Below are 15,788 nucleotides of genomic sequence, written 5' to 3' on the forward strand. Positions count from 1 at the left end.
TGCCTGATCTGTTCTTCAGATTTCATGGAAAAATAGAATACTTTGTTTTCTGTTATAATCCAGTAACTTTCATGGTATTAAACTAACTAAAAATATCAGAAGGCATATCCCAGCACCTTTCCAGTTTTCTAAACTCTCAGGAATAAATTATGGTGGAATGGAAATGGCTGCAAGATAAAAGTGCAAACAGTTTCTCCCTTAATCATGGTGGAAAAAAAGTTCAAGCAGCAAACTGAGAAGAAAATAAAGCTTGGAGAGATATTTTCTAATGTACACAAATGAATGCCAGAATTAAAAGAATAATGCAGATTTGATGAGCTTCTGCCCCAGCCATTGTTTGCAAAGAGGCTGCTGAGGTCTGATAAACAGCTTAGGAACTTCATTAGCACCATTTTCCAATGAGCCTCTTGATTTGGTTGCTTTATTTGTTTTTCCAGATTTAAATTTCTCTTTTTCCCCCCCCCCCCCCCTTTTTTGGCGGGCAAGATGATTATTTTTGAGTCTGTTTCTTTACAGAAGCTGTTCTGCTTCTTTGAATGACAGCATAATTTATTTTTCAAAATTTCAAGATATTTGACATTACTATCCTGCCCAATGGGTCCAGGGTATTGGATTGCAACTACTGAATTGCAGATCTTTATGCAGAGGCTTTGCAAAGCCTTGTATGTAAGTCATTATAGTCAGCTGGATCACTCCACTGTGTAAAACAAAACAAGGACAAAAGCCCTTGAATATATAAAACTAAGTCATGCAAGTAACCAAGGGCAATGTAGGATAAGCAAACTTTGACTAAGTTCACATAAATGTAAAAAAGTTTGCATGCTTTCATTTATCCTTTGGTCTGCACAAGTGAGCTGAACAGCCTAAAGGAACAGGATTTCCCTTGAGATTCTGCTGCTGCTCACTACATACAAACAACTATTCAGCGCTTTTCTTTCCCCTAACTAAATTTTTTTTTTTTAAAGGGAACAGGAAAAACGGGGAAATAAGCAAAAATTGTCTAGTAAATGATTTAATTAGCCAGAAAGTGTCTTCAGGAACCATGAAAGATTCCTCACTAAATAGTGCTATGCAACATAAGGAAGAATTTGAATATTCATGTAGATAAGTAGCTTAATTCAACTTTCTTAAATAAATTATTAAATGTTGATTCTAAAAAGTAACTAATTCATGATCAGAGTAGACCAAAATGGTTACACTCATACCCACCAAAATGTTTGTCACCAGGAGTCTTGTTGAAGTCGCAAGCGAAGATGGTATTGATCCTGTTTTGCAACTAGAATCAGAGATAGAGCTCACTTGTGTTCTTTGAAATACATGACATGTTAAGTAAGGAACCGGCACAGGTAGTTTTATGAGCAGTTTAAGCTAATCTAAAGCCAAAGTAGAGGTCATGTAGAGAACTGACCCCTCAAAATAGGATAAGGTAACTCTCACTCAGAGAGGCACTGGTGCGAGCCAAAGCTGTGGGAGCATGAGCCCAGAACCCAGAGAGATTTCTTCCAGTAGCAAAGACTGAGATCAACTTAGGACACTCTCAAAGTGCTGCCCCAAGTTCCACATAGAAAGCTGGTAAAAATTCTAGATTCCAGCCAGGAAGCTGAAAAACTTATATATTGAGAGTGAACCATTGACAGCTACCTTAAGGACACATTCTGCCATGTGGGTTTACCAAGATTTCATTCTCTAGCTTTCTGCTATGTTATTCAGAAATATACACACCTTGTGTATATGGTCAAGACATCTGGAATACTTCACCGAAAGTATCTTTCTTTAAATTACTATTTACCTGAAGAAGAAAAGGTGTCTCTTTTTTATGGAACTGCTTTTTAGTACTGTTCCCAAATTGAAAACTAGGAAGTTATGCTTAGATGTTAGGAAAAATCTTCCATGATGGTAGTTAAATACTGACTGCCCAGGAAGGTTGTGGAAACTCTTGCTGTCAAGTTCTCAGCACTTGACTGGGCACAGTCCTGAGTAACATGATCCATTTGCGACATCTTTGCGGTAGGGGAGTGGACAAGATGACCTCTAGAGACCCCGTCCAAACTAAAATAAGACTGTGATTTTTCTACTCATTTAGATAACAGTAAAAATTGTGTTTGAACTATCACTCTATATCTCAGTGTATTACCGTTCTTCATGCTTGTGTCTCAAAGCAGTCATTTGCAGTATAAATGTGTGACCACTTAATTTCTAAGGTTTCATCTTCTGACATTTGGGGATGAAATACCCTCTGATATGTTTCTTTTAATTGTATTAGCTTACAGTTGATACAGATATGTCCATTGTAAAAATGCCAGGCTAGGCACAAACTTCTCCCCCTCATGCTCACTGCATTTGTTTTTCTATGCCATTCACTATTCTGTATGAGATGGAGCAGAGTAAGAGCAGCACTGCTTCTGTGTCTATTCCTCGTGTTCCCTCCAAACCAATAGGCAGTGGCTGAATGTTCTCCTCTGATACTATTATTGGGATGGATGTTACAAGAGAAAACAACACTGTTGGAAGGTATTTACCTCCATAAAGTGTTTAAAAATGTGGTGGCTGTAATTTTTTTACAGTGCGGAAATTCTATCATTTCATTGTATTTCAATAATCTGTTTCTCAAAAATGTATATGCTGCAAATTTTCCTAAGCCTAAGTTAGGTTAAGATTCCATGCCAGCACTGAAATACCAGACAAGCAGAAGCCAAAGACCAGTTCTTTGTGCAGATTGAGGGGTGAGAAGAAAAATAAATAGCTTCTCTACATCCTATTCTTTATTTTTACTGCCATTGTACTGAAGCTATGACCATCCATTCGCCCATCTTCCTCTCCTTCCACTAAGGCATCCCTTAGTCTTCGTCCCTTAAGATTTTTCTTTTTGAAGTCCACTCTTTCAAACCTCCTACTTTCCATTTTGCATCCCATCCTCTTCTATCTAAATTCCACCTCTCTTCCAAATTCTTTTGCTGTATCTCAGCCTACTATGTACTCCCACTTCCTCTCTAAGCACTCCCTTGGTTTCCGAGCTCTCCTCTTAGGTCATGCATCCCCAAACTGCATTTTTCTCATGCTGCCACTGCTTTTCCTCTCCATTTAGAAACATTTTGTATAATTTACTATGCCAGCTTGCATTCTCATTAGACAATTAATTAATTCTATTTTCCAGTGAACTCCACTAGGCTGGGGCAATTGACACTTACAAATCCCTCATTATGTACTGCTGATATTTGCATGCATTTTAATGTGCAATACCATTTAAAGAAAAACATATCTACAACCACAGGGTAGAAAATTTCTAGTTTTAATAGGACAGGTTAAAACTAGAAATATAAGGTAGGAAACATCCATTGTATTTAGAAAATATTTCATATACCATCTCCCTTTTCCTGTCAGCAAAGACAGAGTGGAATGGAAGAGACTCCTCCTAAGGAATAGAAGCAACCAGGGTCCAGCCTGGCTCAGTCTGTTCTGGCAGGGATTTGATGGATTGGCTCTGGAGAGGTCTAACTCCCAATTAGACTCAGTGGCTATCAGCTGAGAAGCCATTAAAATGAATGTATAAACTGCAGGAAAGTATGATGGTGACACGTTTTGTTTCTAGCTTGTTAAGCCAGTAATTGTTATTGCAAGTAGCTGTCATTCCCACCAGCATTTGCTTCTTGTTGACAATGAAGAAAACTCATTTGTTTTATAGCGTGAAGCTTAATTTACTTCATGGTTGGTTTCTTTCTTTGACTGTCAATCCCAGATCTCGGGGAAAGAAATGCAGTGAGTTTTATGGCAAGCAGAATGAGCTGTAACTAAACAGCCAGTACAAAAACGAAGGTTTCTGACTGACTATGAAGGCTGGTTCTTGAAAGGCACATAGCTCAAAAGAGATTCTTTTGAATCAAAAAAGATGGATTCAAAAGCTATCTTTTGAATTGTATTAGCCAAGACTGCCAGTCCTTGACTACACCCTTGGCTAGTGATCTGTGGATATTTTCTTTCTATTTCGTATGGGTTTTAATTAAATTTGACAACTCCAGTAGAAATTACCTCTGTGTCTTGAACTTTAGGCATCTGATGGGAAGATAATGGAATTTTGAGGTCACGTACATTTTTAAGACTTTAACTTCCTTCTTAGTTGTCATAGCTAGTTGAATTCAGTAAAAACAAATACTGTATACCCACTTACATGATGAGTTGCGTCTCTGTGCCCCTGTGACAGAGCGAAGTTTAAATTAGTCATATTTGAACCCAAAAAGATCCTACAGTGCATTGTAGGAAAGTGCAAAGTCCAGCACAGGAATACCTATGGATACACTAATCAAGTGTGGTTGTCAATCCAGTAGCTATTTAAGCATATAGAATGTAGCAATCTTTTCTACATAGCAAAGGAAATAACATAACTTGGATTTTGGCTGGAATTTCCTCTCCCCTCCATCTTCCAAAATAGGCAGCTCTTAAGCGACCACCAGAAATCAAGAACTTTGGTTTTGCAAATCCCTCCCAGACTATACTGCTTGTTGGTTTTAAGGACAATTAAGGATTTGAAAGGCAAAGTGTGCATTTTGAGCTCCCCTTGAAATATTTTCTACTGCTAAAAATGTTGGGAATTTCTGACAAGAGATCTAAGAATGAGGTTAGTTGTACTTCTAAGTTCAGTTCTTTAAAGATGCAGACAAAATTTGGAATTGTGTCTTGAATTAGTTGTCCTTTCCAATTTCTTGTAATCTTCCTTGCAATCTCAAATGTCCCTTCCAGGAAGGAAAAATCCACCCTTTGACACAGTTTCCTAGAAGGTTACAGACTTACCACATCCATGATCTGCATGAGGCTGAGAGTGAAATAGACAGTGAGTGGCTGGGAATCATTTGCAACTGGTCTCTCCAGCGGATTGTAATTTTTCAGCAGCTCCTTGTAAAGCTTCCTTTGGAACTCTCCTTGCAGGGACTCTTTGGGCACAGGAACAAAAAGATAAATAATAATGATTCTACATCAGAAAAAGCTCAGGCATGCTTTTTCACTCCTATCAGATATTATGTACCTATTATTACACCTGCTGCATTCCCAGAAAAAAAAATGCCACTGTATTTCAAATAGTTCATTAGCTACTACAGCAAAATCCTAATCACAAATGTTCATCCCAGCCTGTAAGGGGGATTACCTCTTTGATAATTTCTTGACTGGCCAGGAGTGATACATTCTAAATGCTAATGATGCTTTCTCAATGTATGCACCCTTCCAGCAGCAAGAAGTGATAGAGAGGAAATAGAGTACCTGTGATTTGACACCTGTCCTGGCATAGCTATAACCAGAAAAGCAGAACAGAGATACGGCAGAGAGCATCAGCAAGACAATGGAAGAAAAATGGCCACAGGTTAGGCTGAGCACTGCTCTCGGGCTGCTTCAGACAGAGAACTCTTTGGGGCAGGACTTTCGCTTTGTTCTCTGTTCACGCGGTTATAAATGAAGTGGGGTATGGGGTTTCTGGTAGAGATGATAGGCACTACATTAATAGACATACTAATATTTGGGGATTTCCGTCCTTTTTACACTTCAGATCCAGGGAGGATGCTTATTCTGCCGTCTTTCTTTGGAGAGGAGTAGGTCTCCGTGAATGGAGCAGAGCAGACCAGGGACAGAGGCAATTTTCAAATGAAGGGGAATGTGCGACAGGATAGAACAGGTGCTCTGGTTGGAAGCCCTCCCTGTCCCTCTCCAGACCGACTTCTCTCTTCCCAGTTTTCTAGTCCTCAACTCCCCCCACAAAAAGCCGCAGCCTCTGCCCTGGGACAGCCACCATTGACCGAGTTCGCTCCCCCATCCCCACCGTCCTTCTCCCGCGTCCCTTCCCGGCAGGTCCCGGCGCTGGCCAGCCCTCGGTGCGGCCCGGGACGGGGGCGAGCCCCGCCGCAGCGGCGAGGCTGGGAGAGGGCAGAAGGCGACGGCCGGGGCCGGAGAGCCGCCGTGCCGGGGAGGACCCGGGGCCGCCGGCGCCGCCCGACCCGCCCGCCCCGCCGCGGCTCCCGGCGCTGCCCGCGGGGCCGGCGCCCACTCACCGCGTACGAGCCCCGCCGCCGCCAGCAGCCACACCGCCAGCTCCTGGAGGCCCATCCCGGGAGAGCCGGCGCCGCGAGGGACGGACACGCCAACAGCAGCGGCGGCTTCTCCCGCCGCCGAGCCCCGCCAGCCCCGAGCCGCGGATCCGGGCCGCTGGCAGCCGCTGGCAGCCGCTGGGATGGGAGCCGCCGGCGCCCCGGGCACCTCTGGCAGCTCGGCCCCTTCCTGCGCCCGCACCGGAGCTCACCCTACGGCGCCGCCGGCCCGGGCGGAGCGGAGCGGAGGGATGCTGTCGGCCCGCCTCCCCGCCCTGCCTCTCGCCTGATGGATTTCCCTCCCTTCCCTAATCCTCGAGCGTCTCCGGGCCGGAGGGGAGGGAGCGGAGCCGCTGGCAGGCTGCTGCGGCAGCCGGAGCGATGCGGCGCGGCCGGGCTCGGGGGCCCCGGCATTATAGAGCCGAGAGCGGGGGCGGCCCCCTCCCCTGCCGGGCAGCCGCGCCCGCCCGCACCCGCTGCCCTCCCCGAGCCCGCAGCGGCGCCGCGGGGAGCCCCGGGGCCGGCGGAACAGGGGAGAGGAGCCGGCCCGGCCGCCCCGGGGGCGCGCCCTGCCCGCGCCGCCCCAAAAGCCAAAGGGCATCAGTTACCCCAAGCCCCCCACCGCTCCCCGGCCCTCCTCGGCACAGGGCATCCTCCTTCACCATCGGCAGCCGCTGCTGCTGTTGTGGGAGGCGGCAGAGTACCCCGAGCGGGATCACCCGTGCCGGGGCTGAGCGGGGCAGCGGGAGGGGAAAGCAGCCAGGGCACGGAGCAGGTCAGGGCCAGTCCTTGCTGGCCTCAGCCAGAAGCTTGGCTTAGATCACATCTGGGGGGAGAGCAATGGCCACAACGATGTTGCACACACAGCTATTAAATCCCCAGCAGAGATGCAGGGCTGGGGGCTCAGGTGCTGGATGTTTTGTCTAGATATGGGAAGAAAGCCATGGCCGAGGGGCATTGTGTTTAGCGCTTGACAAACGTGACAAACATGACAGTAAAATGGTGGCTGAGCTCCTACCTGGTACAGGTATAATGCACCACAGCTGGAAAGCAGGCCTAGAAAATTCAACGCATTTTGTTGATTGTCTGGTTCCCACCTGCAACTCTAAGCGCAATTTTGAGACCATGGATGGGTTATTTCTTTCAGTCCAAATCCCTGCCCTTCAAATCCAGTTGCTACATTAAATTGATGTCCTAGGCAGCTGCACTTAAAAAAGAATGGTATTGAAGAATGTTGTCATTTGCAAGGGGTAACTAAGTGCCTGTTTTTCAAATGACCATCAAACAGCAGTTTATTTAGCCCATGCTAATTCTCAGCTTTAAAAATCGAGGTTATCTGTATTGGCTTAAGCACTGACCTAATTCATGGAGCTACTGTTTAAGTGTTTTTAAATGTTGAGCACAAAAGCAGATGCATCTTGGGGCAACCTGAGTAGTTCAGCAATTGGCTCATCACATGTTCCAGCTGTCACATACAGCAGGACTGAAACCTTCCGCTATTCAAATGAGCCAAAAAACAGCTTTTCCAAGGGGTAGTAGAAACCAGCAAGTGGTAAAGCTAACTCTCCAAAAGGCAAGTAATAGCTGATTGTTTTGGGGGGTTTTTGTTGGTTTTTTTTTTTTTTTTCCAGGAGATACTGACCTTTTTGGACCAGCCAGTAGACAAGAACAAGTTGCTAGGGAAGCTCTGTGTTATCTGCAGAAAAAACAAGTGTTATTATTCATTTGTACTTCAACCTTCCCCTGGCAGTGCTTTTAGAATCTGGATTTTTGCCTTGTCTCATTTTGGAAAGAAGACTCATTTTCTTCCCTCCTTCTACTGTTATCCACTGCTGTTTTGGCACAGGTGCCCCAGATATTTTTGGGTGTTCAGTAAACAGCATGAATTGTTCAGGCAAGAAATTTGGAGAGGAAATCTACAGTTCATGGCTGACCTCTACTGTTGGCTCTTTTTTTTGCTTTACACTTTGCTTTGTTGACAGCTGCCTCACCTCTCTGTGGTGAGCACGGGGTCTCAAGGCAAACCTTTCAGGGGAGGGTGCTGAAACCCCAAATTCCTGTATTGTAAGTGAGGAAATGATATTTTTTAACTATTTCCTTGATAAATCTTGATTTGTATTTAGTTTGTGGCAGTCTCGTTTTCATCTGATTTTAGCAAATTGAATTTTATAGGCACTGAAGGAATTCTTTTGATATTCTTCAATAGCAATCAGCCCCTCAACTCCTGGATTCAACTGTGTTCAGTCAGTTGCGTTCTTACTAAAGGTTTTACCTTTCAAGTCAGATAGTCTCCTGTGAATGCACACAGCTGGCAGAAAAAGGTCTTATCTGCTTTCTGTAGACATCCTGGCTAATAAAAGTTAATTTCTCAAACATAGATATTGTGTAGATACTAGCAAAGAAAGGTTAAAAAACAGTATCCTGTTTTAAGTCCTCTAAAAGCCTTTATTTACGGCATTGGTTATCTCTAGAATTTGGTGTTTACAACTTAAAAGCAAGCGGTACAGCCTGTGGCCAGCAGAGGCTGTCTCTGCCTGCAGGGCCCACCGGAGACAATACCCACCCTTCTCTGAGCTTTGATTCTTCTCTCTCTGCCTCTTCTCTCTCTGCTATCCAGCCAGGTGATTCGGAGGCACCTGTTTCCCCTCCCTAGACCATAACTCCTTAGACACAGTGAGGAATGTGAGTTCACTTTACAGTTACAGGCTGTAGAAACCATTGTGGGTCTCCCAGCACACCTTCCAGGGCTGGGTGTTTGCCAGAATATAAACAAGCCCTTAGTGTCTCTTTGTTTCTCACGGACATGGGGCATAATGAGAGACAGCCAATTGTGTGTCTGTCTGTTTGTGAATAACCAATTGCTCAAGGACACAACATTATGCACAGATCATGTCACATATACCAAGGTCAGGCATAGAAGGTGTGTGTGGTAGTAGTGTGCATCTGGGACCGGTGTGCTGTTTCTTCTCTATCTGATAAGCAAAGAAGTACGTCAAGGTACAAAAGGCTTCATTCAAGTGCTATTTCAGGTCTGTTTTGAGTCTGAGAGAGGCACAGAGCTACTAGAGACACAGCTACAGGATTCTGAATTAGTGTGTGTATAGAAGAGACCTTCATCATGACTGTAAGATGATTGTTTATACCCAAAGACTGTCCTCTCCGTTCAGTTCACAAGGCTCATCTCGTGCGTTGGTCAGTGAAAAGAGCCAGGGACTGAAAAACATTCAGAATGACTCGTGCAGTCATTACAAGATACTGCAGTTGCTCAGAATTGCAAGAAATATCCTCTTTTTCTCTTTGAACAGATTTGCAGATGAACAAAATCGTGCATCTTCCTGATGTGACAGTGTGACAGGAGATGATAAAATAGCCGTGAGAAGAGGCTGATAGTGAAGAAGTGACCATCTTGTACTGTATCTACAGTGACTGCAGCCCTTTCTGACTCTGATCTAATTATTGTGCAACTGCAATGACCTGGGGCTCCATATCAGAAAAAAATCTGCTTTTCCTTCTTTTTGGAGAAATAGGTAAGATAGGCTAGGATTTTAAATGGTAGCTTACAGCACATGTTAAATACTCACATTTTCTTGAATGGTATTTGAGTTAAATTACCTCTTTATTTGTTAGCTGGTTTTTTGTTTTGGTTTTTTTTTGTTTTTTTTTTTTTTTTAGATAGTCCTAGTAATTGCATCCCATGTTATTATTCTCTGTTGTTTGCTTTGCCCAGTGAGTAGTCTCAGGGATTGAGAATGTACATATGATGAGCTTGATTTTTTTTCTGTGAAATGTCCTGAAACATTTTATGGTTCTTCCATGCAGGAGGTAGCAAGTAGTTTTGATTTTGAGTTTCCTATTGAAGTATGAATTAGCAATCTGAAATATGGTGGTTGATTTTGTGATTAAACTTTATGTTCTCTACATGCTAATTTGAACAGAGGGTCATAAAGGCAGTGTCTTCCCCAAACTCTTAGTTCCTAGACCAGTATGTGATTTCCAGAAGACGATCCATTCCCCAAGTTGTCATCTGTTGGGAAGGATAAAGAAAAGCCCAGACTATTCTGTTGTTTAAAAATAAAAAAGCTGCTGCCCTGCCACTTTGTAAAAAGTAATTACAGAGAGTATTTCTGAACACTGCTCAGATGTGAGGAATAAGGATTTGTCAAATCTGCCTAATGACTGCATAACTAATGAGTAAGTGCTGTGATCATTTCTGTAATGCAAACATTTTTCGAAATTCATACTTGTCCTTTATTACTGTTAGCATACACTCACATTAACATGTGAGCATATGAAACAACAGTGACAGCACCACTGTGTTCCTGCGAGCGAAACATCTCAAATGCTGTAATATCTCAGCATATCTGCCCTACAGGTGCTTTTCTCTGCCCAAAGAAGTATCACACGTTTTCACTGACATCATGCTCAGCACATTTGCACTTTGATTTCTGTATAAGAAATTACTGTTCCTCTCATTTCAGCCTCTGTCAGGTCCTTCTGATGCATTTTGTAATTCTAGGGCTTGGCATTCATTTCTCACTGACATACAAGTCACAGAGTCGCCTTGCCATCTTTTTGTGTGAGTGTGAACAACAGAAAGTTGACAAAACTGCTTTTCTTCACCCTGGTTAATTTTAAACAACTACATAATTTAGGGTTCGTAGAAGGTAATTAAAGTTGACAGGAAATCTGCATTTTAGGCCTACAGCTTTAACAGATCCTCATCTATAAGCATCTGAAGATCAACCTTATTTATCTTGTCCTAAAGCAACACACTAGAAATTTTTCTGTCCTGAAAAAAATTACCATCTGCTGCTATTTAAATAACTAACATGAATTCCACAAAAATGGTCACTTGGTCTGTAAAAACCATTCTAATAAGGCTTTTGACCATAAAGCTAAGATCAAACCATTTCAAGGACAGAATGTGGTAGCAAAAGTGAGAGCAAATTCATTTAAACTTTGGACTTCTATTTGAGGCAGGGGACATGGGACAGTTTAGTCTTGCAAAGCCAAATTTCTACAGCCAAGATTTCTAAAAGGAAAACTCTTCAGGGTGCCCTCATCTGCTAGAGAATACTGAATTTTGGCCTTTAGAATCCTTATGGTTAAGTTTCAGTTCATCAAACACATACATTTTTAATATGACTTTGGGGAGAAAGAATTTTTAAATTTTTGTCTTGGAATGCATGGATTACGAATTTACAGCTGTATTTCTTACCTTGCATAAAACCAGCACTCCCTAATATTCCTTCCTAACTTCTGCAAAATCTCAGCATCTCTACTAAGGACAGTCCAGTCCTTGCATGATTTGTTTTAACCAGTCACTGGTGAAGTTGATGTTTTTCAAGCTTGTACAACAACAAACATCACGTTTCATCTTGTGTTTGAAATGAGATCTTGTGCTTTCTGTAACTGCCCCTCTGTACTGCCACAGCACGATGAGAGAAGCAGCAGGGCTAAGAAGGGCAAATGCCCCGGTGAGTCACTGGAGACAGGGAGAAATTCAGAGAGAATCCAGAGAGGAATTCAGAGAGGAATTCATTGCTCGAAGCACTGGAGAGCGGCAGCCGGTCATGGCTCAGTGCAAAATGCTGTCTCCAGCCAGCGGGTGACAGTCCTTCATGGAAACTGTTGCAAATGGGAGCATTCGGAGAATGAAAACAAAAGGGAAAAATTTTTCCTGTCAGAACCCAGCATATTTGGATGCTGTGGATTCTTTAGAGACAGGCAGATTTTCAAAATGAGGTTCCTTACTGGACTCAAAGGAACTCTGAAAGCAGCTGCTAGATTGCTTCATGGATGAAGAGCTGTGGACCTCTGGAGAAGGAACTGAAACGACTTTAGATATAGGGTTTGATGGAAAATTCACGACAAGCAATTCTAAACACTGGATATGATCGATTTTATCTGAATCCAGAAATACAGACTGCATTGGTGTGTTTCTGGGGCGCTGATGACGGGTTGTGGCTTTGCCGTGTTCAGGAATGGAGGCCGTGTTTTCCCACGTGGGCGTGGAGCAGCGTGGAGCAGCCGTGCTCTGATTTCCCAAACACAGCAACTGTGAGCAGCAGAAAGCGCCTGCTGGCTCCTGGCCTTGCTGGGGTGGCCAAGTGTGGGGGAGTAGTGGATCCCTCTTCCAGCTGGGCTGCTGATGGTATTGCTTGTGACACGGGCAGTGGGACTTCTCCCTCCTCATCGCTGCTTTCTAAGCCCAGCCGGTCTCCGTGTTACATCAGCTGCAAGGCCAGTGAGTGCAGGTGGGTGTACCCAGTGCCAGGAGCACGGCCCAGGGAGCAGTGACAAAGGGAAGTGACAAAGCACAGCTCAAGCCCCCAGTGCCCAGCACTCCCCTCACACCAGCCCCTGCTGATCAGCCGCAGATGGGGGCTTGATGTGAATGAATGTCTTGTAATCACATCTTTAAGGAGCACATAGGAAATACAGCCCTGGGTCATCTGTGATTCATCTCCTCGGCGCTGGAGAACCTGACAGGGTAAATGACCAAGCACAGCCCCAGCACTGATGTCTAAGGAACCCTTTCCTGAGCCGGCTGGGGGTGAGCAGCCACAACAGGCACATGCACAGAGGGAAGACTTTTCCAGTATTAGACCTGCCTTTGATTTTGGTGGTAGTTAGCTCTCAAAATAAAACTTCTCTCTTTTCCAATAACATCAAAAGGGTTTTTGTTAGTCATGACTGAATGCAAATTGCTTTCAGTGTATTTTTCTTGAACTAGATTTAAAAGACCATGGATAGTTCATACATTTATTATAGACAATTTTTTTCTAAAATGTCGTTTTGTTATGACAGAGAGGATGAAAAAAAGGAGAATGGGGACAGAGAGGGAGGAAGCACCTGTCTGGTTCTTTCAATGCTTTTAATTAGGTAGGAGGATTTTTCAAGCTTGGATAAGCTTTCAGGTATTTGCTTAAGCATTTGTTTTGCAGCAGAAATTCTAGACCACTGATTATTTTAATGACTAATTAGAAGTTAAAAAAATATGATAAAAATAAAGTTAAAATCTGACTTAAAATTTACCTACCAATTAGACCAACGTATTTGGAATGTCTTCCTATATTCAGAGAGAATTTTGCCTCCCACAGCTCTAGGAGTGTATTTTTCTGCACATCTTGCGAATGCAGATATAAGAAATGAAATCCTTAATTTTGTAACTCTATTGGTCTAGAGTTTGATCTGTTTGCTATGCTATGAGAGCATGAGAAAAAAATTCATGGTTACCTGAGCCAGGCAAATATAAAAAGAAGCTTACAGCAACTTTCTATTTTTGCATTTCAAGTTCATTTTTAACGAGAGATATTTGCGTACCCAGATGCCTTTTAATGAAACCAAACTTTCAGAGATTTGTCTGGGTTTGCTCTCTACACAGAACATCTACTCACCTAAAACCGTGTTTCCACTTTTGCTAATTTACATAAATACACCTTAATTTTTAATTGAAGCCATTACTCCTGTTAAATCTTTAGAGATGCCAAAATAAAAATTCCATGGGTTTCTTTAATGGCTGTAATTCAAAGCTATCTTTTTATCGTGGTCAAAATTGTTCTTCTGGATTCCCGGTTAATTGTGAAGATAATGCAATGTGGCAGGTCAGAGGCAACAATGACATTGCTCATGCCAGGCTGCAAGAATAGCCTGTAAGTAGCTGAGATGGCTTGAATGTTTTGAGTAATAATTTGATTTATCTGTTTGTTGATGGATTGTCTGTGGTACTGATTTTTATTATGCAAAAATGTCAATATTTTCATGATGATGATCATAAGAAAATGTTAGTACATTTTTTTAAAGCCCTGCAGTGATTTGGAGCCTATGTCATACTTTTTAAAGAGACTCTGATTGCCTGGGAGTTTCAGTCTTAGGGGGCCCCAATAAATTTGAATGCCTAAAAGTAAGTTCTCTAAGCAGGTAGCTGCATTTTATTCTCAGCAGTAAAATAAACAATAGATTGCCAAACCGTATTTGAAAATTTTACCCTACTATTGGTGTTAATTTTAATTTTTCAAGTTCAAATATTGTGTAACTGCCACATTGAAACTGTTGATTTTGCAGTTGTGAACATCCAAGTCTAGAAATGCCCAGCTGGATGTGTTCCAAGGACATTTCCCCAGCTTTCCCTGGCAGAGGGAGCTCGGCTGAGCAGGCTGTGCGGAAGGCAGGCACAGGTGCTGCAGCCGCTCGGGGCTCTCTGGAGGCAGAGGCCTGGCCACCGCCCTGGCAGTGATCCTGGTGCTCCCTGCACAGCAGGGACATGCTGCTGCTCACTGCTGAGCTGCCGGGCTGCTGTCAGCCCAAGAAATCCTGCTGTGCTCACGCAGCTCCTGGGCTGCTCTAGGGGTGCTCCTGCCTTTTTATCCTGCTGGACGGTTTGTGTGGTAGGTGCGCTGCATTGCTAGACTCAGCCCCAAATTCCAGTTTCGTTGGAGCTTTTTCCTAGTTTTGAAGAGAAAGTGACAACATTGCTTTAGGAGGAGGAGAAAATGGAGTTGTTCTGTGGATGTGGAAGTGCCCAGGTGATGAAGGGCAGGATGCTGACAGGTTTCCCACCTGAGGGAGACTGACTGAGTTTTAGGATTAAGGACAGGAACAGAAGAGACAGAGGAACTATCTTGAGAGCATCGGCTCTATTAGAGTGTTGACTCTCTTTATGTATATATTCAGGTTTTTTCCCCTTTTTGAATTGAACTGGTATCTGCTTAGCTAATATGGCTTATCTTTAGTGAAAGGATTAACTGAATTTAGGTTAAACTTCAGTGATGTTTGTTTAGTCAGGAAAGTAAGTAATTGCAGAACTGCTGGTTTTGGGGTTCTTTTCTCTTTTTTGTTTTGATCACATCTGGGAATTCATAGAGTGTCTTATTGTTGGTGTTAGCACATATTCAGGTTAATAATTTAGGAAATGTACTCCTGTAATTCATAAACCAGTGAGGATTATTGAGATATTTTCAATGCATCCAATTTCCTCCACAGGGACTGGATAGACCATGAAGAAGATTAGAATTTCCCTGTCAAAGGTGGGGCTGAGACACAAAGCAAGTTGGAAGATGACGGCCAGGTAAGATTTGAATTTTTCTCTTTGAACACCTTGCTAGAGCCACATGATTCTAGAGAGTCTTTCTTTAGGAAAATTCCATTAAATAGAAACAAAATAGGACTGAAATGAAGTTTGATAAAATATTTACCAGACCTCTGCTTCTCAATTTCCTCTTCATTGCTTTAATGATCAGGAACTAACAAAAAGAAACCTGGATTCATTCCAAGCTGTGGAACTAAACTGTAAGTTCCCCAGTTAAGGTGCCTGGTAGGTACATGTGGAAAACCTGGAGCAGGCTCTGAGATGAGCAGCACGTGGGTGGAGAGGCACCATCCAAGGCAGAGTGGTGAAGAAATACTGGGAATACATGCAAGGCTCAAGTGTGCTCCTCTTTCTCCATTTGTGCTGAAGGCATCCAAGCCCAGTCTGTCTGGAGTACCTTGTAGAAATGGATTCAAAATTCACTAGGAGAAACAAGTATGATTGCTTAAATTGATGCTTGTGTTACTGGTGGAATTGAGTCTTAATAAGAAGGCATGTTTATGTGCATGGCATAAGCTATCCTTAGTTAAGTATATGATCATGGAATCATGGAATATCCTGAGCTGGAGGGACCCACAAGCATCATCAAGTCCAGCTCCTGGCCCTGCACAGAACTACCCCAAGAGTCC

General features: G+C 43.2%; 1 protein-coding gene and 1 long non-coding RNA gene across 2 annotated transcripts in view; one reads left to right on the plus strand and one right to left on the minus strand.

The window, feature by feature from the left end:
- The window catches only part of CHRFAM7A (CHRNA7 (exons 5-10) and FAM7A (exons A-E) fusion), a 37,244-nt gene extending 31,136 nt beyond the window's left edge, over nucleotides 1-6,108 (minus strand). Inside the window, exons 1-2 of the mRNA XM_066196004.1 lie at nucleotides 6,033-6,108; nucleotides 4,786-4,925 (exon numbers count right to left, since the gene is read on the minus strand). Coding sequence (XP_066052101.1) covers nucleotides 4,786-4,925; nucleotides 6,033-6,087 — 195 coding nt within the window. The 5' untranslated portion in view covers nucleotides 6,088-6,108. The remainder of the gene's footprint in view (nucleotides 1-4,785; nucleotides 4,926-6,032) is intronic.
- Nucleotides 1-15,133, plus strand: part of LOC136296690 (uncharacterized) — a 106,657-nt gene extending 91,524 nt beyond the window's left edge. The window contains exons 2-3 of the long non-coding RNA XR_010722985.1: nucleotides 9,374-9,595; nucleotides 15,054-15,133. This is a non-coding gene — a long non-coding RNA (uncharacterized lncRNA). The remainder of the gene's footprint in view (nucleotides 1-9,373; nucleotides 9,596-15,053) is intronic.
- Nucleotides 15,134-15,788: the final 655 nt, after the last annotated feature.

Source organism: Chamaea fasciata, unplaced genomic scaffold (assembly GCF_029207755.1).
Source record: "Chamaea fasciata isolate MVZ Bird 193981 ecotype frontalis unplaced genomic scaffold, bChaFas1.0.hap1 SCAF_14, whole genome shotgun sequence".
Lineage (NCBI taxonomy): Eukaryota > Metazoa > Chordata > Aves > Passeriformes > Sylviidae > Chamaea > Chamaea fasciata.